General features: G+C 52.5%; 1 protein-coding gene across 2 annotated transcripts; it reads right to left on the bottom strand.

Moving 5' to 3' along the window:
* Window positions 1–1,156: 1,156 nt before the first annotated feature.
* Gdap1l1 (ganglioside induced differentiation associated protein 1 like 1) lies at window positions 1,157–21,617 on the bottom strand. Of its 2 annotated transcripts, XR_011365462.1 has the most exons (7): window positions 21,287–21,617; window positions 12,333–12,525; window positions 11,201–11,374; window positions 6,976–7,073; window positions 6,179–6,293; window positions 1,865–2,517; window positions 1,157–1,767 (listed from the first exon to the last, which is right to left on the bottom strand). XR_011365462.1 is itself a non-coding variant. In XM_069989805.1 (6 exons), exons 1-6 carry the CDS (start codon window positions 21,464–21,466, stop codon window positions 2,174–2,176), a joined length of 1,104 nt encoding a protein of 367 aa, XP_069845906.1. In that variant the 5' UTR covers window positions 21,467–21,617; the 3' UTR covers window positions 1,157–2,173. The 2 variants fall into 2 exon arrangements, 1 of the variants encoding a protein (XP_069845906.1); XM_069989805.1 differs by having other exon boundaries at window positions 1,157–2,517.
* Between the last annotated feature and the right edge of the window lie 1,717 nt (window positions 21,618–23,334).

Below are 23,334 nucleotides of genomic sequence, written 5' to 3'. Positions count from 1 at the left end.
CTCACACAGAGTTCCTTTCTAGGTCTGGGTTGCTCTGTTCTCAGTGAGGTGCTACCCCTACTGGGCAAATAGAAGCTTGGGGTGGCAACTGCCTGTGAATAGTCCAGCACTGCAGATAATCCCTAACATTCATTCACTCATCAAGTTGGACTTGCTTAAGTCATTGTTTGATCTATGGGTGCCATTCCAATTTGGAGTCAGGAGTTTCTTTTATATTTCCTTGGAAAATTCACACAGGAAGAGTATAGAGGGTCTGCATGATTGTTGGAGAGCCCATTGGGGTGGGCAGAGACAGCAGTGTTTGTAGTCTCTGTTTACCCTTTGCCCTGTCTTTTCCTTGGTTATTTTTTTTTTTGGGGGGGGTCCGGTCATAGGGCCTGAACTCTGGGCCTGGGCGCTGTCCCTCAGCTCTTCAGCTCAAGGCTAGCACTCTACCACTTGAGCCACAGTGCCACTGCTGGCTTTTTTTTTTCTTTTGCTTATGTGGTGCTGAGGAATCAAACCCAGGGCCTCATGCATGCAAGGCAAGCGCTCTACCACTGAGCCACCTTCCCAGCCCTTCCTTGGCTATTTTTTTAAACTTTAATGAAAATGTACAGATTCTTATACTATATTTTTGCAAAATAAATAAAATTGTGCTCTATGTTCTATAAATTAATATTTTTTGATGTTTTGAGACAAAGTCTTACTATATAGCCACGTCTAATCTGGAACTTAGTATGTAACCTGGGCTGGTCTTGAACTCATGATCCTCATGCCTCAGCCTCCTGAGTGCTGAGATTACAGGTGTGTGCCACCACATCTACACACAAATTATATATGTTTCCCATGTAGAAACTGGGGGGTAGAGGGTATGTATCCTGGGTACTAACCAAAGGTTTGTGTAAACAGATGGTTGTGAACATCCTCTGTAATCTGCAAAGCACTGGTATCCAAGGCAGGGCAGAGGTCTGGAAAAGTCTGTCCAGCAGACAGCTCAGACCCAGCAACTTGAGATTGGAACTCAACTCTTATTCTCATGAAGCTTCTAAAACTGTCAAGAGAATTACTCAGTACAAGGGGTTGGAAGGTGCTTGTATCTCCATTCCTCTGCTCCCCAACTTTGGAAATGAAGAGCTAGGTGGATTGCACAGTTTAGAAAAGAAAAGCAACCCGCTCCTCCTGGATGCTTTATTGGGGGCTTTCAATGGTTTCAAAGCATGAGCAGCAGTGACACCCAGGCCCTTTCCCAGCATGCAAAGGCACAGGAAAGTGAGACCCGACCAGGGGGCAGCATGGAAAAGACAGAGGCCCTCCCCCTGCATGCAGCACAGGGGAGCCCCTGGAAGATGGGAAAGGTGGGCATTGAAGAAGGTGGACAGGGACACACCCCTGCCCTTGAGCTGGGACTGACCTTCTGGGGGAAGGCCAACATGGCTTTTGCTGAAAGTCCCACTTCACGGGGTGGGAAACGCAACTCAAGGTGGGGTGGGTCCGTGTGGTTGCCTTCAAGGATTTCAACTGAAATGTCAAACCGAACTCATTGGCCCATGGGGGAGGCGAGTGGAGGGTGTGTACTCATGGGGTCCTTCCCGGTCATGGCCAGTTTTGGGGATGTCACTGCCTTGGCTTGAGCCAGTGCTGTTTCAGTCCATGTCCAGGAGAAGAATGAAGCCCCTTCTGATCTTCTGGGGCCTCTCGCGGACTCTCTGGCTCTCCAGCCCCAGATGGAGGTACTGGTTAGAAGAGTCGACTCGTCGGTGTTGGCTTTGTCCTGTAAAAGAGGTCCTGGCAAGAAGGAAGGGGAGGCGAAGGGTCAAGCCCTCTGAGCCCCCGGCACCTCCCAGAACCTGAGCCCTGATGGACGGTACGTCCTGGGACTCACCTCAGATCCTAACCAGTCCCCACAATAACGTCTTGAGACCTTGAATCAGAAAAGGCATTCGTGTTTTGTTTCTGTTCTCGCTCTCTTTCTTTCTCTTTCTCTCCTAGTAGAGCTGTGACCTCAAGTCACAGCCTTGGCGACGTCTACTTCTAAACTATGGAATGTGGTCACACTGACGATAGAATTACTGGGAGCAAGGGGCAGGGAAGTGCTGTCCATGTTCATGGGGCTGAGTTACTGAGAGGTCTTTGGGAATCACACAGCACAGAGACACCAACAGTCAGACACCAAGCCTCTGGGGACCTGGCTCTAGATGTATTTTTTCTTGAGGTACCAGTAGGCAAAGTAGCCCATCCCACCCAGGGAGCCCATGAGGAAGGATGCCCCGAAGAATGACGGGGGTTTCCGCTTGACCAGCCGGAATGCATTGGGGATGACGGCCGACAGCAGGGTGGTATGGATGTCACCGAGGACTTTCCGGAAGGCAAAGCGTCTCTGGACCCTCTCAAAGAAGGACTGCAGGTTGGGCCGGCTGCCATCTTCCCAGTATTTCTTGGACAGTCCCAGGAACTTGAGGCGGTGCAGGGTGGCCCCCAGTAGCACGTCGGCAAGGGTGAAGGCACAGCCACAGAGCCACAGCTCACATTTCTGCCCTGGATGGGGGACAGGAAAACCTGAGAGATGTGCACTCCACATCTCTCATTTTCCTGCCATTATCTCCCGAGTCTTTGTTCAACTTGGATGATGTTTAATGTAGATCCTTAAGTGTGTCGCCTCTATTCTTTTTATTTTAGATCGTGTGTGTGTGTGTGTGTGTGTGTGTGTGTGTGTGTCTGTGTCTGTGTGTCTGTGTGTGTCTGTGTGTACTCAGTCCTCAAGTTCTTGCTTGGTTGTTTCCCTCATGGCTAGGCATCCTGCCTCTTGAGCCAAATCTCCACTTCCATTTTTTTTTCTTTTGCTACTTTATTTAGAGATCAGACTCTCAGATTTGTCTGCCCCAACTGACCCCAAACCTCAATCTTCATACGTCTAAGTAGGTAGGATTATAAGCATATGCCTATAATTACAGCCACTTGACTCAACTGTCTCTGTGTGCATGCAAACACATAACACACCAGTACTAGACTGTAAACTTGAGTTTCTTGCTCTCACTTGGCTTCTTGTACTCAAGGCTGGCACTCTACCACTTGAGTAACAATGCCACTTCTGGTTTTTCTGTGTAGTTTATGGAGATAAGAGTCTCATAGGCAAGCTAGGCGCCAGTGGCTCGCACCTGTAATTCTAGCTACTCAGGAGGCTGAGACTCAGGGACAGTGCTCAGGCCCAGAGTTTAAATCCCAGGGCCAGCAAAAAACAAAACAAAACAAAACAAGTCTCATAGGCTTTTCTGCTTGGACCAGCTTTAAACCAAAATCCTCAGATCTCAGCCTCCTGAGAAATCTCAGCCTCCATGGTGTGAGCCACCATGGTCACCAACTAATCAGCTTTATCTTTAAAATACATCTTAGTTCTGGTGTTACCTCCACTTTCACCATTTGAGTCCAAACAACCATAAGTTCTACTGGCACTATCGGTCCCTTGGGAGGCCCTGCTGTTTCAGCCACCAGCCCCTTGAGTCTGTTCTCAACACAGAAGCCAGCAAGATCCTGTTAAAACCTAAATGAAGCCCTTACTGGTGGATTAGTCCTGTAATCTTAGCTACTCAGGAGGCTGAGATCTGAAGATCATGGTTCAAAGGCAGCCCAGGCAGGAAAGTCTATGATACTCTTACCTCCAATTAACCACCAAAAATCTGGACCTGAAACTGTGGTTCAAGTAACAGAGCATCAGCTTGGAATGAAAAAGCTAAGGGACAGTGTCTAGGACCTGAGTTCGAGCCCTAGTACCAGCCCACAACACACACACACACACACACACACACACACACACACACACACTGTGTGTGTGTGTGTGTGTGTGTGTGTGTGTGTGTGTGTGTGACAGTTCAAGCTAGTGTCATCAGTAGTAGAGCCAGGAAATGGACAATACCAGCAAGGGAGTGAGTGAGTGTGCGCAGGCCTGAGAACAGGACAGGAAGCAAACCCAGTAGCTTCTGGAGCTTAGAGGTTAGGAAACAAGGAATAACCAGCAAAGATGAGAAGGTTCAGGAAGTTGAACTAGGAAAGTGTTGGAGGAGAAGGCAATGCATGGCTGTATCATGCATAAGAGGAGGCCCAAAGCTGGGCACCCGTGGCTCATGCCTGTTATCCTAGCTATTCAGGAAGCTGAAATCTGAGGATCATGGTTCAAAGCTAGCCTGGGCAAGAAAGTCCATGAGACTTTTATCCTCAATAAACTACTCAGAAAAAGCTGGAAGTGGCACTGTGGCTCAAATAGTAGAACACTAGCCTTGAGCAAAAAAAGGTTAGAGACAGCACCCAAGCCCTGAGTTCAAGCCCCAGGACCTGGCCTGGCTAGGACATTCAGCAACTGGTGACCTTGACAAGAGAAGTCGGAGGAAATGCTGATGTTGAAGGCATGGCTGGAAGGAGTTCAAGAGGGAAAGGAGAAGTGGAGATGGTGAGCAAAGCTCCCCCCAATCCCAAGGAGTTTGTTGTAATGGGAGGTACAGGCTAGCACTGTGAGACAGGCCAAGAGCATGTTTGTAAGTCAGGAGGAAGAAAAGGCAGGTTGATGGGATGATCAAAAAAAAAAAAAAAGCCAACATAGATACTACAGGAAAGAGTGGAGAGAATCACTGATGCAGTTTTTGTTTGTTTGTTTGTTTGTTTGTTTGCCGGTCATGGGGCTGAACTCTGGGCCTGGGCACTGACCCTCAGCTCTTCAGCTCAAGGCTAGTGCTCTACCACTTGAGCCACAGCGCCACTTCTGGCCTTTTCTGCTTATGTGGTACTGAGGAATCGAACCCAGGGCCTTATGCATGCAAGGCAAGCACTCTACCACTGAGCCACCTTCCCAGCCCTGATGTAATTTTGATCTGATGAGCGTGGATGGGCTCCAGTGCGTGAGAGGGGATTGGTCTTAGCTAGGTTCAAGGACAGCTCCCCCTTGGTGACATGCTACCATGATTTGTCATATCTAAGTTACCATCACATGCAAGAGGTCCACCCAGAAGTAAGAGAGTAATTGGGCTCTTGGCCATAAGAAACATCCCAATGTCACAGCTGTTAAGATGGAATTCAATAATGATGTATCTTGGAATGGCTAAGACACTGTGTGCTCTGGACTCTGCTGTGAGTGGGTGGGCTGTCGTGGAGGTGGGATTGTGAGAGCTTCCTGTAAGACTCTTATTTCCTGTTATATAGAGAGGAAGAAGCTAAGGTCCCCTAAGGAGAATGCTCACCAAGTTCAAGTGAGTTCTACCGATGTTTCTCCAGTCATATGTTGGGACCACAGGTAGAAGTACTGGGTAGGTGGTGCTCCAGGCTTATTCAGGTCTGAGGTTTGACAAAGTGAGCCTGACAAAGCCAGAGAGGAGTGCTGGGAAGGTGTCTCAATATAAGAGTACTTGCCTTGCATGCATGAGGCCCTGGGTTTGATTCCTCAGTACCACATAAGCAGAAAAAGCCAGAAGTGGCGCTGTGGTTCAAGTGGTAGAGAATTAGCCTTGAGCTGAAGAGCTGAGGGACAGCGCCCAGGCCCAGAGTTCAGACCCCAGGACACACACACACACACACACACACACACACACACACACACACGGCGCTAGAAATGCAGGCAAGGACAAGCACATGCTGACGGCTTGGTAACAAGGGAAAGAGGATGGTGGGTATGAGGTAATGGGATAGGATAAAGGGAGTTACTTCTCTGGCTACAGACTACATGGAATCAGCAAGAGACCGCGTGTGGATGGACTGAGCTCTGGGGACCCTCTTCTTTCAATCCTTTCCCTGTCCCCTCTCAGCAGGTGACATGACTCATTCAGAAAACAGAAGCCTTTAGTCCCCTCCAGGAGGGGACTAAAACCCTTTCGCCAACTTGTATTAAACACACGCTTTGTGTATAGCCCTGACCTGACTCTCTGTGTGTATCATTTCATATATTGTCTCAAAACCTCTCAGGTGGGTTTTCACAGAACAAATCCCCACTGTATATGTGGGAAACTGAGGTCCAGAGAGTTGAGTGCCTTGTCCCAGTGCATTCAACTAGAAAGTGGCTAAAGGAGGACTTGAACTCAGGTCTGCTTCCCTAGCCCATGACCTTAATGAGAGGATCTCTGGGATCTTTGGGAAGAAGAGTATGGTCCTGGGCAGGACATGGGGGTGAGGTCGATAAGTGGGCTATAGCATCACCCACCCCAGAGCTGGTACCTACCCTCATTCTCCAGCTTCCTCTTCTCCAGCTCTGCCTCAATCTGGTCCAGCACCATGGCCAGCTCCCCGAGGATCTTCTTCAGGTAGCTCACATCATCATGCTCCAGGATCTTAGCCTGTAGTCAGGACAGACAGGAGCCAGAGGCTGAGCTGGCCTCATTGCAGTCAGGCTATCCAGGGATGGAAGAACCTTTGCCTAAACCCCTACTGTGCACCAAGCCTCCAAATACCCCTGCCCTGTGGTGGCAAAGCATCTTCACTTATCTGCATGAGCCTGCAGCCTCCACAGCCCTGTCAGGCAGCTGGTACCCTCACACGCCTTGCTGCTGCAAGGGCTGACTGACAGTGGCTCATGGGTACCCTTCCTCCAGAGAAACTGCTCTGGGCTAAGGAGGGAGGCACTGCCTTGTCCATAAATACATCGCAGTGACCCTGACCCTGACCTGTGGACAGCCAATGGTTGACTGGCCTGAGAGCACTAAAGGCTGGTCCCCGGCTATAGGTGGATCTCCTGCGCAGTGGCTCCAGAGTTCTTGTGCAATTAAGGGAGGCTTGGTACTTCCTCTTCCCTACCCCTCCCATCCTTACTGGGCTTTCCTCAGAACACTTCTCAGTGCCACTCCATGCAAGAACCTGAGTTCAATACTCAGCTTTCAGACCATGACCGAAGATATAAGGAGCCCGGGACCCCAAGATGGCAGTGGCTTTTCTCTTTCAAACCACCAGTCGATCCTCTCAGAACTAGCTTCTCTCCATGGGAAGGGCAGGAGGGAGGGGCCGGCAGCCTGGGGCTCTCACCATGAGCTTCTTCTGTTTAGAAAGGTAGGGCTCAGACAGCTGGGGCTCCTCCTCATGATCCAATTTCATGAGGTCCGTGGTGGCATTGGCTAAGTGTCCTGGGGAGAGAATAAGAAAAGGCCCCTCATACCCAGGGTCTCTCCAGCCCCTCACTGGCCAAAGAAGTTACAGTAGCAACAGCTAGCGCTAAGCAGGCACCGTAGGCTGCCACGTGGGCATGGAATGCGAGCTGCCCCGGCTCAGCCAGTGGGAGAGATACACATTCAAGGACATCTCATGACAGCATGGAGGACAGAATGGAGGACAAGAATGGGGGACACAGAGGCCTGCCTTCCTGGGACACAAGGGACCCAGAAACTTTGTGGACAAAGAGACTATCCTTAAGGATGAGTAGGAGATCGCAGAAACAGATAGAACCCTCCCTCCCTCCCTGCAGTACCCCCTCCCCCAAAGGAAGCCAAGCCAGATGCGGGGTGGGGGGCAGGTCCCAACTGCTCTGGAACTCAATCAATCTGACCTGGCGTCCTGAGAGTTCTGCCTCCTCCCACTTAACCTCCCCCTCCAGGCCTCCAGCTGCTGCTTCGTGCAGACCCACTGTCACATGTATGGATGGAGCTAAGTTCTGTCTTCCCACCCTTTCCCATCTTTGTGAGACTTCCTTACCTACATCCCAGACCCTGCCACACCCTGTTTGAAGCTCATCCCTGCCCTGATAGTGTCCCTGCTCTCAACTTGACTTCAAAGTGCCTACGGGACCCATATCCTCCCCATTTCCATTCCCTCTCACCTGCTCCACGTTCCGTGGGTTCCCTCCAGGGTGTCCCTATCCCCTGACATAGGTCTCAATCACTCCCAAAGCTTTCAACTCCCTGAATATGCCCTAACATTCCCAAACTCCAGGCCTCTGCACACAGGACTTCCCTCTGCTGGAATAGCCATGCCCTCAATTCCTGAAAGCCTCCTTGGACTCAAAAAAAAATTTTTCCTCTGTGAAGCCCTCCTTGAGCCCTGACATGTGAGCCTCTGTGCTTTTGTCCCTAGTGTCCCCTCTGTAGGCAAGGCCAAGGCGGACTTGTGACAGATGCTCCCTGCCCCTGTGCAGTACACAGCCTGGCTTGCTGTGCCTGGAGATGTTAATACTAATGTGGCGGTCTGTGGCTGCAGAGGTCTCCTTACAGCATCTGAGGTTCTGCAGAGTAGTCACTGTCTCAGACTCACCTCAGGAATAAAAGGAGCAGAGAAAGCAGCGAGTGTAGTTGTACAGCTTCTGCCCCCTGAGGTTTTTCCACACACCACCCACCCGCAACTCCACAAGGTCTGTCGCCAGTAAACACACTCCCGGGCTTTCCAGCGCTGGGACTATATTTAAGTCTCATGGATGTTTGATGAATGCCAAGGTCAAACACAACATCTTATCTCATCCCCCAAGGCTGCTCTCCTGGCTCTCTTGAGACTTCAGAGGCCTTGGATGATTTGGGGTGGTGTTATTTCAGATTGGACTTCTGCCCCCCCCTCCCCCCGAGGTTTCCCTTGGCCTTATCTTAGCTGAAGTCCTTAAATGCTTCCTACTTCATCAATGGAGGTAGAGTAGAGGGCTGGGCCTTCTCTGGACCCCACTACCTCCCAGATGCCTTCAAATAGCTCAGGACAAGAGGAAGGAAGTGGCCCACCACCAGATTCAGGGATCTGTCCTAGGCCAGGCTACCATCTCCATTTACCTAGATAACCCTCAGGGCCTCTGAACTGCTCCATCTCCTGTCTCTGTGAGGTGCAGATCTGCTTTGTCACTGCCCATGGCTTCCCTGGCTCCCCCGCTACCTTCTTGATCAACCCCTCTTCTACCAGACCCAACCTCCAGACTCCTTTGGCACCCTGCACTTCCCCCAACTCCCCACACATCCCCCGGCCCTCCCAGAACCTGGCCCCTTGGCCTCCCTCTCCTTCCCCAACTGCTCCAATCTATCCTTAGATGGTCCCAGGTCCCCGGGTTCAGGACAGGCATCTTCCATGGCTCCAAACCTCCATATGACTCCTATCACATGGTTGGGACTAGATAAAAGATTTTACCTCCATATGACTCCTATCACATGGCTGGGACTAGATAAAAGATTTTTAAAAAACTATTTTTGTACAGGCTATTCCTGCCGACTTGTTAAAAAAAACAGTTCCAACCGTGCTAAAGAATGTACAGTAACAATACATCTCTCTCCCTCTTCTCCATCTGCAGACTGGCAGCTCTGCACCTCAAAGACTACTGCTGCTTCCTGTGTTTCTCCCAGAACTCTCCTGGTTTGTACTAAGAGCCCCTGTGAATCTCTAAGCCTTCTCTTGTCCTTTTTGGGAGGATCGTATCTGATTTATGTATCCCAGAATTCACAATCCTCCTGTCTCAGCATTTCAGGTGTGCCACATCACCTCAAGCTTGCTCCCCCTTCTCCTTTTTCCACTCCTTAGTCTATCTGAAAGAGCATCACATGTCTGCTGTTCTTTTTAAACATCTGTGCAGTATTTCACTGTACGGCAAGGCTGTAACTCATTTACTCACTCCTCTCCCCAGGGGTAGCTGGGTTATTTCCACTGATATTTCTTACTTGGATCAACTATGCTGCAGTAGATATCCTTGCACATACTTCTTAGTGCTCAAGTCCAAGTGTAACTGCACAATAGTCTCCAGACCCTTCCTTACAAGTATGATAGATGCTGTCCAAGTTTACCTTGTTACACATTGTAATTACCAGGTCCTTGTCTTCACTCTGGTGGAACTGTGGCCCTGGACACACAAGTCAAGTCCATCCCTATCCAGCCCCAGCCCCTCAGGGCCTCATAAGTGTTGCCAGACCTTAAAGGAAATAAATCCTGAGTGTAACAGACAGGGCGGATGCTACACCCAGAGCCCTCCCTGCTTTTGTCAATCAGCAAGACAATGGAATGGGAAGGGAAGGGATCCTACAAGGTATGGTCCCACCTCTTTGAGGTCCAAAATTCCCAAATCCCCAGGAGCAGCTACTGATGGATTATCTGACTTAACCCACTTCCACCTTATCCAGTGCTGGATCTAAAAGGATGAACCAGGCTGTGGACATGTTCAGGCTACTGACAAAGATAGTTCATTGGTGGCCATGAAATAGAAAACAGATTCCCCAACACCGCTCCCCCGCTCCCCAGCAGCCTTGATAGTCTCACCCAAGGTTACTAGTGATTTGAGCAACTAGTTAAAGGGCTTCTTCCTGAGCGCCAACCCCAGGGATCTGTGATTGGGACTGCTTGAGGATCCCAGCCCCCCTGCCCACCCCCCAGCTTCATGGAGACCAAAAAAACCTCTCAAGGCCAGCTAACCCTGTAGCTTCTAAATGGGGTGGCAGGACCAGGCCAGGGCAAGGGGACAGTGCCATATTCCATTAGAAACAGTGAAAGGGATGGAAAGCCAGAGAGAAGAGAAGAGCAAGAAAGCAGGAGGAAGGAGAGGGAGAAGAAGGGAGGAAGGATAGAGAGAGAGGGACAGAAAACATCTCACAGTAAACTAGGCATGGATGCTCATGTCTGTAACGCTAGCCACTTGAGAGGTAGAGGTAGAAGGATTTGGGTCTGAGGCCTGCCCCAAGGTGGACAGGAGGAGGAACTTACCTTAAAATCACTAAAGCTTTCCTCAGGTTTTTCTTTATGTGTGGGCACATGAGTAATAGTTCACCTACTTTCTTTTCTGGTTGCAATCATATTTATTTCTCTACTGGTCTACTTTATATAGATTGTGATGATTACAGATAGTATATACTTACTGAATTACCAAACTGCACTTCATAACAACTGTTATCTCTGTTTAAAGTAGGTTAAAACTGATATGTTGAATTAATACTTCTTTGTACAACTACTTAAAGATAAAAACAAATACATTTAAATGTAAAAAAAAAAAAAAAACTAAAGCAATAGGGATTTCAGGTAAGGTCCTGAGTTCAAGTCCCAGTACAGAGAAGAGAGAGAGAGAGAGAGAGAGAGAGAGAGAGAGAGAGAGAGAGAGAGAGAGAGAGAGAGAGAGAGAGAGAGAGAGAGAGAGAGCCAGCTCACAGTAAGAGACAGAAACACCAGGGACACACAGAGAGGCAAGATGGAGAGAGGGAGGAAGGGGGAGGACAAGGAGAAACTCAGGCTGGAGGACAAAGCACAAGGCCTCCTGTCTAAAGGAGGGGAGGGGCAGGGAAGGAAGGTTCTCAGAGCTGCTCGCACTCACTGCGAATCTCGGCCGTGGCGTACTTGGGGATCATTGAGTCGGTGGTGAGCTCAGGGTGCAGGATGCAGCCATGGGTGTAGGCGTCCATGGGCAGAGCGTCCAGCAGCTCCCTGTACTGCAGCACCCGGGCATGCTGTGGGCTGCCGGCCTCGGGCATCAGGGCCACCACGTGCTCTGTGGGGTATTGCCAAAGGCTGGGCCAGGTCCTCAATTGGCCCTGCCTCAGCCACCCACCCTTAGCATCCCAGAACCCCAAATGTCACACCCAGAGGGTCCCAGGCACCCTCATTCCCAGAACTGGGACTGGTTAACTGGATGTAAGAATCTCACAGACTTTTCTACCCAGGCAGGCTTCAAACCATGATCCTTAAATCTTAGCCTTCTGAGTAGCTAAGATTGCAGGTGTGAGCCACCATTGCTCAACATAATGCATCCTCCTCCTCCTCCTCCTCCTCCTCCTCCTCCTCCTCCTCCTCCTCCTCCTCCTCCTCCTCCTCATCATCATCATCATCATCATCCTCCTCCTCCTCATCATCATCATTATTTTATAGTACAAGCCATCCTGCTGGGCCTCTTTCAGGGGCTGCCTGAGTCTCTACCACCAGCAGCCAATCCTGAGCTGGTCAAAGGCCAAGGAGCAGGAGAGGATACAAGGTCTCCCGTAAGGTTCTGGGGTCTACAGCGTTCTTGGATGGCTGGTACTATGTCTGTGGGGTCCCTAGGAGTCTGGTCCCAGCTATGGTTACAGGGCACAGGGGGCTGGATTGGAGGAAATCTGTGGAAAACTGAGGGACCTCCCAGAGGGTCTGTGTCTCCAGGCCTTCTGGGGACTGGAGCTGCAACCTCCTTCCAGAGCCTGGGCCATGTCCTTCTCCCTGCAGTCCAGGCAAGTGTGTGGGGCGGGGGCACTAGACTTGCAGCAGTCCTTACCACTCTGAGATTCTTGGGGGACATCTGACCCCTGCCTGTACTCCGGAGAACCTTTTATTTGGGGGGGGGGGCGGATAATGGGCCTTACCCAAGGCCCAGTGGCTTTCTAAGGCTTAAAGGCCCGGTGTGAGCCTGTGGGGTCCCGTGGGGCCGCTGTCCTGCCCAGCCGGGCGGCCTGCGCACGCGCACACGCGCATGATACCTCCGGTGAAGGTGCGCTCCACGTAGTCGATGATCTGGTCGTAGTCGCTGATGATGTTGTCCCGGTGGATGATGACCGGCACCTCCTCGCCCAGGTTGAGCCGCATGAACCAGGGCTCCTTGTGCTCGCTCTGCGGCAGGCTCACGTCCCGCTCCTCGCACGCCAGCCCCTTCTCGGCGATCACCAGCCGCACCTGCAGGCGCCAGGGTCAGAGCGGGGACGGCAAGGCGGGCGGACACGGTGGGGGACACTCTGCCCGGGTGGGGCGGGGCGTGTGGGGAGGGAGGTCAGAGGTCACACACAGGAGGGCACACTGTTGCTTTCAGCCCGTTCTCGGTCACGGTCACGTGGGTGGGGGCTCATGTGTCCCAGGGGCAGGTGCTGGGTGGGGAGGAAGGACGGGCACCCCGCAGTGGCCTGGTGGTTCACGGGGCTGGGTTTTACAGGTGTGTAAGTTCCCTGAGCTTTCTCTCAGTTTCCTGGCTGGCAATAGAACCACCCACTGTCTGGCACCTACGATCCTGCTGCACCACTCAGCCTGGCCTGCAGGCCTGGATCTGACTAAGAAAGCCCCAGGATGCGCACCACCCTCCCAATCTAGAGTGCAATCCTCAGATTATCTGGGGGAACAAAGTGCAGTAATGTTACAGCTTGACCCCACACAGGCTCCTCAGGGACCCTAGAATCTCTGTGTGTTCTCAGGCTTTCTTAGGGTTTGCTTTTGTGCCAGTACTAGGGCTTGAACTCGGGGCCTGGGTGCTGTTTCTTAGTTTCTTAGCTCAAGGCTGGCTCTCTATCACTTGAGCCATGGCTCCATTTCTGTCTTTTTGGTGGTTAAGTGGAGATAAGAGTCTCACCAACTTTCCTGCCCAGGCTAACTTCAAACTGCAATCCTTAGATCTCAGCCTCCTAAGTAGCTAGGATTACTGCCCGATATTTGGGGAGCTTTTGGGAACATGAGGAGGCAGTGGGTCCCTAGGAGTGACTTTGAAGGCTGTGTCTCATCCCTTGTCCCTTCTCTCTCTGCTTCCTGTCTGCCATGAGGTGAACAGCCTCCTTCACACGATCTCCCCACCCTCCACCATGATGTCCTGCCTTACACAGGCCTTGAAGCGAGGAGCCAGGGACCATGGGCTACACCCTCTGAAACCATGAGCCACAAATACCTCCACCTGCCCTTTAAGCTATTTTCTCACTTGTTCAACATAGCAATGCTGACATAACTAACGTGTGTGCAATCAATAGGACCCATTCTAGTCTCCAAATGCCTACCAGCTGATTGCCCAGCCAGCAGTGTTCCCCTATTTTCTTTAATGAGAAGACTAAAGCCCAGGGAGGTCAGGCAACTTACCTGAAGTCAAACAGCAGTTCAGCAAGGAACTTAAAATGAAAGTGATCGTTCCCAACTTCTACTCAGTATACTCTCTTCCCTGAGTACTCTGGGAGTCCTGATTTGCCCCCTCCTGAGAGGCTCTTGTGTCTCTAGGGAGCTCCCAACAAACACTTGTGATGGAATCTGCCAGCCTCAAACCTGGGCTGTAAGATGATAAGATCCCACCTTCCAGTTGTCCCCATCTGTCCCTCCATGCATTTCAATTGTGCCAACCTCAGACCCTGTCCCAGGTCCCTAGCAAGGTGTGGCAGGGCCTCCATTCCTAGAGGCTCGATGGGGAGGGAGGAGGGAGGAAGGAGGCGGGCATCCGTGTGAGGCAAGGGCTTATTCTCCAACTTCCCGTCCCCAAGCCCTCCTGAGGTACCAGCCTCAGGACCGGGCACCCCAGCCTTGCTCCTGGATGCCGGGAGTTCAGCTTCCAGCGGCAGCATGGGGTGAGGGGAGGACCCTCATGCCATGTCGCTCAAGTCCCAGCTCCAGCCTTTGCCTTGCTGGACGCTTGGCTTCCCACCCTGCCTCACTTCTTCCGGAGTTCCCTCTGGGCCTGTGGGAGTTCAGAACACCTGGCACATAGTAGGAGACATGGGTCTTAACTGGGTGCATTAAACCAAGTTTTGGAGGCAGACAGATCTGGAACTGAAGCCTGGGACAGGTCGCTGAATCTCTCTGACCTCTAGTGTCAGTGAGGTAAGGAGTGTAATCTGCTTCTTTAAGAGGGGTGTGAAGTTGAAATGGAGTGATATGAGGTATGGAAGAGGCCCAGGATGGGAGGTTACTAGATGGATCTCTGTCACTGTTCTTACAGGCACATGTGTGTGCATGCGTGTGCACACCCATGCACAATTCCCTGTATTCAGCAGTGCCCTAGATCCTTCCTACCCTCCCTAACTACTAACATGAACACCTTCTACTCATTGCCTGTGGGAAAGGAGAAACAATTATTTACCCCTGCACTCCCAACACTCACACACAGGCCCATTTGCTCCAGGAAATGAAAGCCAGTCCCGTGGCAGGGCAGGGAGGGGAGGGGACACAAGTTGGCAAAATCCCTGGACTGTAGACAGGGACTCAGCTCACCTCCCTGACTCTGATGGGGCAATGCTGTGTGACCTCAGAGCGCTCACTGCCCCTTTCTGAGCTTCCTTTTTTTCCTTTCCTTTAAACTGGCAGCAAAGTGAGCAGGTGGATTCCATCTTAAGAGTGCCCAGCAGCTGTGCTGTGAGCTACTGGGCCCCTGCAGGAGACACAGCGGCTCCACCTCACCCGTGGGCCGTGGAAGAGGCCGCTGGTTCTGTCATCACAGATGGAAAGGAACCAGGGCTACAGAGGGGGAGCAGCCTGGGGGTGGCATCTGCTTGGGTTTGGGTGTGTGAGGGGCATGTGAGGGTGTGCAAGTGTGCAAGCTTGAGTGTGACAGTCATGGATGAGTGCACAGAAGTGTTTGTACTCCGGCCATGGCTGAGAGTTAGTGTCTGTGTGCACAGATGAGTGTGTGTGTGCATGTGAGTTTGTGTGTGCCTGAGTGAGTGTAGGTGTGGATGGGTATCTGTGAGCATTGGATGGCCCATGCCCTGGAAAAGCACTGGGGAGTGCAGGCTGGAACTGGATGGGAGAAGCTCACTCTCCCAGCATCCTTTGCATGCAGTAATCCCGGCTGGGAGCTGCCTCCAGTCACCCAAGTCTGCGGTCAAGGAGACAGTCACCTTTAGCTGAGCTGCAGACCAGAGCTATGTGCCATCCAGTGGGGGGCAGGGAGCCCAGAGAGGAAGCAGGGCCCCAGGGAAGGGCAGGCAGCCACCAAGGCCATCTGCCATCTCCACCTCCTGGAGGCTTTATAGACTTAGGTGGTCACCACTTGGTGGAACCAGACTTCGGCCATCTCCAGGTAGTCTTCCCTGTGACTGCATTTCCTGTGTCACATGGGGTGAGTTCCTCCTCACCAGGCCTTGCTATGTGATAGGTGCCCCACGTGGGCCTCTCTGAGGCTGTTGCTGGGTGACTAGTTCAAAAATCCCGTCTCTGAACTTTATTAATCTCAAGTATTCCTATCTTCAAAAAAATAATAGATTTTGGTGGTCGTGGTTGTGGTGGTGTGGTGGTGGTTTTGTGTGTGTGTGTGTGTGTGTGTGTGTGTGTGTGTGTATGTGTGTGTGTGTGTGTGTGTGTGTGTGTGTGTGTGTGTGTACAGTACATTGGTACTGGAGCTTGAACTCAAGAGCGTCATACCCACCCCACACTTGGCTTTTTCTCTCAAGGTTGACATTCTACCACTTGAGCCATACCTTCATGTCTGACTTTTTTGGATGGTAAATTGAATAAGGATCTCTTGAAGTTGTATGCCCTGGTTGGCTTTGAACCAAGATCCTCAGATCTCAATCTCCTGAGTAGCTAGGATTATGGTTATGAGCCACCGGTGCCTGGTAGACTTTAATTTTAGAGCAGTTTTAGGCTTACAGAATCCAACACCTTCTTCATCTTATGGCAGTGTATCAACATTGTATCACATACAATGTATCACATTGTATCAACATTGCTTCACATACATATTCACTGAGCACTTTCTATACCTAGGCTTTGTTCTGAGTGGGGGAGGCTCTGCCCTGAATGAGACAGATCACTGCCCTTGGGAGCTGGGGTTTGAGAGGAGCAGATAGACATTAGGCATTTAAGACAACAGCTCAGAGGCAGAGGTGGTTGTAAACAGGGAGGTCCAGCAATTAAAGCCCTGAGGAGATGACATTGGAGCAAAGTTTGGAACAGGGTGAGGGGATATTCAGTCAACAGCCTGGGGAAGGGAGCTCCAGGTGGAAGGACAACCAGTGTAAAGGCATTAAGGATGGGACATGGGGACAGGTGTGAAGCTAGTGTCGAAGCCAGGGTGGCTGGAGCAGGGTGGACAGGGATGAGAATAGAGGAGCACAGAAAGGATCATGTGTAAGTGCTTTAATGGGAACTCCCAGGCTCAGTTCCCACCCATGAGTAAGCTAGACCAGGAGATGACCAGGCTCACCCCTCCATAGGAATGTGGTGATAAAAGGGTGTGGGGCTCCTGGTACAGCGACCGCCAAGTGTGGTAAACACTCAAGGCAAGTTCTACGTGGCAGTAATCAAACCCCACCAGATCATGTGAGGGACACACTTACCATAACGTAACGTGTGTGTGTGTGTGTGTGTGTGTGTGTGTGTGTTTCTTTTTTTTTTTTTTTGGGTCCGGTTGTGGGGCCTGAACTCTGGGCCTGGGCGCTGTCCCTCAGCTCTTCAGCTCAAGGCTAGCGCTCTACCACTTGAGCCACAGCACCACTTCCAGCTTTTCTTTTTGCTTATATGGTGCTAAGGAATCAAACCCAGGGCCTCAGGCTTGCAAGGCAAGCGCTCTACCACTGAGCCACCTTCCCAGCCCTGTGTGTGTGTTTCTTTGCCAGTCCTGGGGCTTGAACTCAGAGCCTGGGCACTGTCCCTGAGCTTCTTTTGCTCAAGGCTAGCACTTTGCCACTTGAGCCATAGTGCCATTTCTGGCCTTTTCTGTTTATTCAGTGCTAAGGAATTGAACCCAGGACTTTATGCATGCTAGGCAAGCAGTCTACCACTAAGCCACATTCCCAGCCCACATGTGTGTTTTAAAGATATTTCCATAGCTGTACTTCAGTGTGATTGGTTTCCTTTCCAACCTACAAATCATTACTATACATTTGATTTTATTCAATTAAAATCAGTACACTGAGAAGGGTGCTGGGCTTGCCTCTGACTGTCCTGACTCTAGCCAGGTGAGGAGTCTAGGGCCATTGTGAAGACTCTGGCTGTCTCCTAGAGGAACTAGAGGAGGCATTGTGGGTGTGTGCAGGAGAATGGTAGAAAGTGAAATATAATCAAGGCTTGAGCCATACCCCAGGTGTTTGAAAGTCAAGGCCAGAATGAGAGGCAGAGGTTTATCCTTCTAATAGACCCCAGGGGTCAGGACTGGTCCCTGGCAGGACTCAGACCTAGATCTCTTACCCCTGAGGATGGAAGGCTGGAGCCCCCAGGTACAGCACTGTGGCAGAACCTGAGATGATGGGGGTAAGAGGATCATGAACAGGAAGCTGGCGTGGCTCTCAGAGACTCACCCTGGTAGAAACCCAGCTGTACTCACATGGCCCTTCTGCTGTGCCAGTGCTGGACTGAGAATTGTACTTGTACTGACTCATTTAATCCCTGCAAATACCCAGGGATGTGGGAACTGGCACCAACTACCACCCTAGCATCTACTCACAGCCTCAGTTTACAAAGGAGGAAACAGGCACAGGGGCAGTGAGTAACTTGCACAAAGTCACACAGCTAGGAAACAACACTGGGTTTTCAAAAGCTGGCAGGTGTGAGATGATCATGTAGAAAGTTTGGTGAACATAGAGGAAGGGCCATTCTTCCTGCCTGGGGTAGGAGGGAGTGATGCAGGTTGTATTATGCATCAAGTTCATTTTCCCATGGAGGCAGCCTGGGATCAGACAATACAGCCAATCAGTGGGGCTCCTGCAGGTTACTCCTCTCAGCCTCATTCCCCACCCCTTTCAGGTCATGTAAGGCCCTCAAAACCATTTGGTGTGTGTTGGGACAAACATGCATGTTTCTCCTTGGCTACCCATGGCTATCTGACTGTACTGATCATTCTGTGATGGCCATAAATGATGATATAAATATCCAAATAAGCCTTAGCAGGGAACAGGTTCCCTACCTCTGCTCTTGTGGCAGGGGATGCTGGGGCAGGAGTACCTCATATTTACACTCTGCATTTAGAGTCCCTCCAGACCCTTGGTCCGAGGTTGTCCCCCATGATGGCTCCTGAAAGTTCGTCATCAATATGCAGCTGTGTACCAAGGTGTGGCCAGGTATGACACCATGAGTCTTTACAAGCCCTGGCAAGTGGGGGGAGGGGAGAGGAGAGACAAACAGCTGAACCAAGTGTGACCTGGAGAGGTGAGGACTCTGCCCCTGGCCATGCACCGGGAGAGGCAGGGTTGGGATCGGACCTCAGGCCTGGCTCATGCCAATGCCCATGTCTTCACCATTGTGGCCAACACTCCTAGCTCACCTCCTGTGCACTGAGCATGTGCTATTCTGGGTGATGCGCATGCGTTCATGGGCGGCCTTCTCACAGTGGCCCTGTCGAGGGGCCTCAGTTACTACTCTTGGTGTGCAGGCTGGATAATGAGAGGGAAGGCAGTGTGTACAGGTTACCCAGGTGATCAGGGCACAGCTGAGCTCTAAGCTCAGATCAGCTGGAGCTGGACTGCCCTGCTGCCCTCTGGATTGGGAATGGTCCTCAGATGTCCAGGGGAGCTGCCGTGGGGGTTAGAGGTGGGCTGTTTTCTGCTATCAGCAGCCCAGTTCCTTTAAGGCCTAGCTTCTCTTATGATCATCACTGTGAGGAGCCTCTCTGTACTGGAGCCGGACCCCTCAATGCCAGAGGGAAGGAAGAAAACTTGCCTGCTAAGTTCCTGCACTTAAGCTTCTGGGTGTGGAAACCCTAGAGATTCTGCAGAGGAGGATTCTTTAGAGCAAGAATTCTGCAGGGGATCCTGGAGAAGGCTGGACCCTTTTCCAGATATGGCTGTGAAGTCACAGAGAGGTGAATGTGACTTGCCCAGAGGTCACCCAGCCAGCAAGCAGCCAAGAGGAGACTGGAACCCAGGGCCATGTGGTTGCTGACCCATGCTCTTTTTGCCAGGCTGTACCCACTCTGGGATCCACCTGGAACCCCCCAGGCCAGGGGAGGCCTCAGCGGAGACAGGAGGATGTCTAGGATAGTTAGGTAGAAGCTTGGTCCAAAGTACCGTTACTGTGGGTGCTCCCATCCCAGAATCCAAGGCCACTTATGCCCTGTTATACCACTTATACCCCAGACTGGGTAGGAAATATTCCAAGAAGGGAGAGCAGGAAACTTCCTTGGCCTGCCCCCGGTTCTGTCCTAGCCACTGGGGCCTGATTCCTGAGAATCTAGAGGAAGGGGCTCTACAATTTGGAGATTTGTTGATTCACCCCCAAACTGGTGAATTCATTCATGTGGAGCATGTGTGAGGCCCTGGGTTCAAGTCTAAGCACCTGGCCCAGCCCCTGGCAGGCAGTACCTGTACAGAACTTATTGATGAGCCCCAGAATGACCTTGGTTAACTTAGGCCTTCCCTTACCTAGCATTTTTCTACCTTATTTTTTGAACTTGAACTCAGGGTCTCCCATATGCTAAACACGAACTCTACCAGTGAGTGAACTCCACTCACAGCCGCATCACCTACCCCTTTAACATTCCCAGAGCCTTGACCCCCTAACTGGGTATCACCAATAGCACTGTGTGTGTGTGTGTGTGTGTGTGTGTGTGTGTGTGTGTTTGTGTGTGTACATCCTCTCACTTTCCCCCCACAGCAGCCCATGGGGGAAGTGATTGTGCTAGCCCCACTTTGCAGAGAACAACACTAAAGCTTTGGGAAGGCAAGCTAACTTCTGCAAAGCTCTACAGTGTGAAGATAGCTTTCCCACTGGGGATTGGTGGGGCCTCAAGTATAGACTGCCAAATGGGGGCAACCCCAAAGTGGCCGATGGAAATGTAGGGCCTGGGCCTTGTAGACCTAGTGAACCAGGTTTTCTGTGGAGGAATCCGGCAGACTGCCCTAGCCAGGATCACACTCAAGCCAGCCTGAAGTGTCAAGCCGTGCCTCCCGGTTCACAGCCCTCCTGGCAAGCCTGCGGAACGACTAGAGCTCCAGGTGGCTTTTGGTACATCCTCATGATCGGGATCCCATTTTCCGGATCATGAAACTGAACCTGGGCCATAACTCAGACCCCAGAGGCTTTGGTTCCAAAGCCTTGTCTTTCCCGTTCATAGAAAACCGAGTGAGTGGAAGAAAAGCATCTTCGGAGGAGAGGAAGAGGCCGTCCGGTCCGGGGCACGGAAGCCTTAGGCCTCAGCGGGGCCGGACGCCGGGCTCTGGCCATGGTGCTGAACCCACACGCCCGAGAAAGGACCGGGCTGGCTGGGTCGGGGGGGGGAGGGGTGGGGGGCTCGGAGCCGGCTTTGTTTTAGGGTGCCTGGATCGAGCCCCAGGCTGGATTTCAGCTGCCCCCCGCCCAGCCCTCCTGGGTCTGAGAGGGGGTTTTAGGGGAAGGAACCCATCTGCGCCTTTAAGAGCAGAGCCCCGCTCCGCAGGCCGCGGCCGCCGGAGTGTGCGGGGCTGGGTTAACTCCTTCCTCCCAGCTGGAGGTGAGGGGACGAGGCTCCCGAGCCCCGGCCGGCGGCGGGCGCAGGGCTCTGCGCGGGGTGCCGCAGCCGCAGCAGCAGCCGGAGGAGGACGGCCGGACCCCCGGGAGCGCCCCTCGGCCCCACCCCGCAGGCCGCTGCCCGGCGGTGCCCGGCGCCCCTCGCCTTTGTCTCTCCTCGGCCTCCCCCTCCCCAGCCCCCCACCGGACAGGCAGCGGGAGGGAGCGGTGCCCGGGCGCCCAGGCAGGCCGGTCACCCCCGCGGGCAGCCGCTCCAGTCCCCGGGGCCCGCGGGCGCCGGCCCCCCGCCCCGCCCAGCCCCGGCCCGCGGCTCTACCTTCTGCGAGCTGAAGGACTGGGTCCAGTGGTAGAGAACCAGGCTCTCCTTGGGCCAATGGGCGGGGCTGGCCGCCTCGGGCGCGTCGGGGGCCTCGGCCGGCTTGGCCGCATCGCTCTCCAGCGCCGAGATGGGCCACCAGCTGCAGTTGGTGGGGGTCAGGTTGTTGGGGGTCGCCATGGCCGCCGGCGATCGGAGGAGGAGGAGGAGGAGGAGGAGGAGGAAGAGGAGGAGGACGGCGGCTCCTCGGCTCGCTCGCCCAACATCACATGGCCTCGCCGAGCCTGCCCCTCCGCTTCCCTCCCCCCTCCCCGCCAAGTCATCGCTCCCCGGCCGAGGGGGAGGGGCGAGGGGATCCCGGGCGCCGCGCTCCCCTCCCCCTCCCCTCCCTCCTCCCCTCCCCGCGAGCGCCCGGCGGAGGGAGGGCGCAGGGAGGACGGCGGAGGGCGGGAGCGGCCTCGCCTCCCCCCCCCCGACGCCCTCCCCCCCTCCCCCGGGGAGCGCACCGCGGGCCGGGCCGGCCCCGCACCTGCCCCAGGTGCCACCATGATCGGCCTCTCCCCGCTTAGGTAACGCTTACGAGGGGAGTCCGCACCTGCTGCCTTTGACCCTGGTATTCTCTGCCTTGGTTTCCCCCCGCCCCCGATGAAGGGGACCGATGATGACTTATTTAACCAGGCACTGACAGTGGCTCTAAGCCCTCCCCCCCCCTTCCCCTTCAAAATTTGGGCCCTACAGTAATCCCATTGGTCTATCTTCTGGAGGAGGAAACCAAGGCAAGAGAGGCTAGGTGACCTTGCCCAAGGTCAGCGGGGTACTGCCTGGTGGGCCTGAGATGCCAACGCAGGCGGCATGGCTCCAGAGAGTAGGTCAGGATGAGGCTACACGAACCGCAGCGCAGCGAGCCTTTACCCCCATCACCTGGCTTTATCCGAACAGGAATCATTCTTCCCAGATAAGGAAGCTGAGACGCAGATGTCACTGGTCCAAAGACCCATCTTTACTCCTCCGCGACTGAGACACGCCCAGAGGAGTTCAGAGGACCCCTGTGATGCCTTTGTCCTCAGGGGTGACTTGATCGTGGGAACTATGAAAAGTTCATTTTTATTTTTCCGTTTTATGTCGGTCCTGGGCTTGAACTCAGGATCTGGACGCTGTGTCTGAGCTCTTTTGCTCAAGGCTAGTGCTTTTCACTTTGAACTCGGGCTCCATTTCCGGTTTTTGAGTGGCTAACTGGAGATAAAGAGTCTCACCCCGGGACTTGTCTGCCCAGACTAGCTTGGAATCATGATTCTCAGATCTCAGCCTCCTGAATAGCTAGGATTACAGCCGTGAGCCACCAGTGCTCAGCTCATGCAAAGTTCTGAAATGCACCCTTGCTTCCAATAGAGAACATTGTTTTAATTTACCATTGGGTGAAAACAGGAGAAGGCTTGGAGACAATAGATGTACATTCATCCCCTTGTTGCTTCACATGAAAGATGAGTTCTGAGAAATGTCCTCAGGCAACATCATGGTGCAAACATTGCAGAGTCCTTAGATGAACCAAGAACACTACATCATCAGGTGCTGTAACCACACAAGACCATTATGTCCATATGCATTGTATAAATATAACCAGAAGATCAACTGCTCAGTTTGCTACTAGAGATTCTTGGTCTCATAGCCTCCCAGATTGCATGTGCTACTCATAAGTACCACCCATCAGTGTCCTTCCGACTATCAGGAAACACAAGTTCTGTGACCTGTAGATTTCCCTTTTTTCCTTGGCTGCCAGGAAGCCTAGAGCTACTTTCCACTAAGTTCCACTTGTTACATTAGCTTCCCAGGTTCAGCAAAGTCTCTCTCACCTTCTGATTTTTTTCTTCTTTTCTCCTGAGAACACCCTATTGTTTACTGATTTTGCCAAGAAGAACATGATACATCTTGTAGGAAAAATTAATTTTTGTGTGTGAAATTAAGAAAGCACTACGATGTTTGGATGGAGGTAGAAATTTTATCCGCTGCTGTGTGGAACCTGACAGTATCTACAGAGACAACTAACAGAA

This window comes from Dipodomys merriami, unplaced genomic scaffold (assembly GCF_024711535.1).
Source record: "Dipodomys merriami isolate MVZ:Mamm:240054 unplaced genomic scaffold, mDipMer1.0.p SCAF_39, whole genome shotgun sequence".
In the NCBI taxonomy this organism is placed as follows: domain Eukaryota; kingdom Metazoa; phylum Chordata; class Mammalia; order Rodentia; family Heteromyidae; genus Dipodomys; species Dipodomys merriami.
The sequence above is the reverse complement of the archived record's forward strand: the minus strand, read 5'-3'. Positions and strand labels throughout refer to the sequence as shown.

What these genes read in the sequence shown, in the direction of transcription:
- Gdap1l1 (XM_069989805.1), bottom strand. Translation starts at nt 21,466, where the DNA reads ATGGCGACCCCCAACAACCTGACCCCCACCAACTGCAGCTGGTGGCCC. An exon ending in AGTCCTTCAGCTCGCAGAAG is followed by an intron (nt 12,526 to 21,286) that starts GTAGAGCCGCGG and finishes TGGCGCCTGCAG; the next exon opens with GTGCGGCTGGTGATCGCCGA. An exon ending in GAGGAAGCTGGAGAATGAGG is followed by an intron (nt 2,518 to 6,178) that starts GTAGGTACCAGC and finishes TCCCCCATCCAG; the next exon opens with GGCAGAAATGTGAGCTGTGG.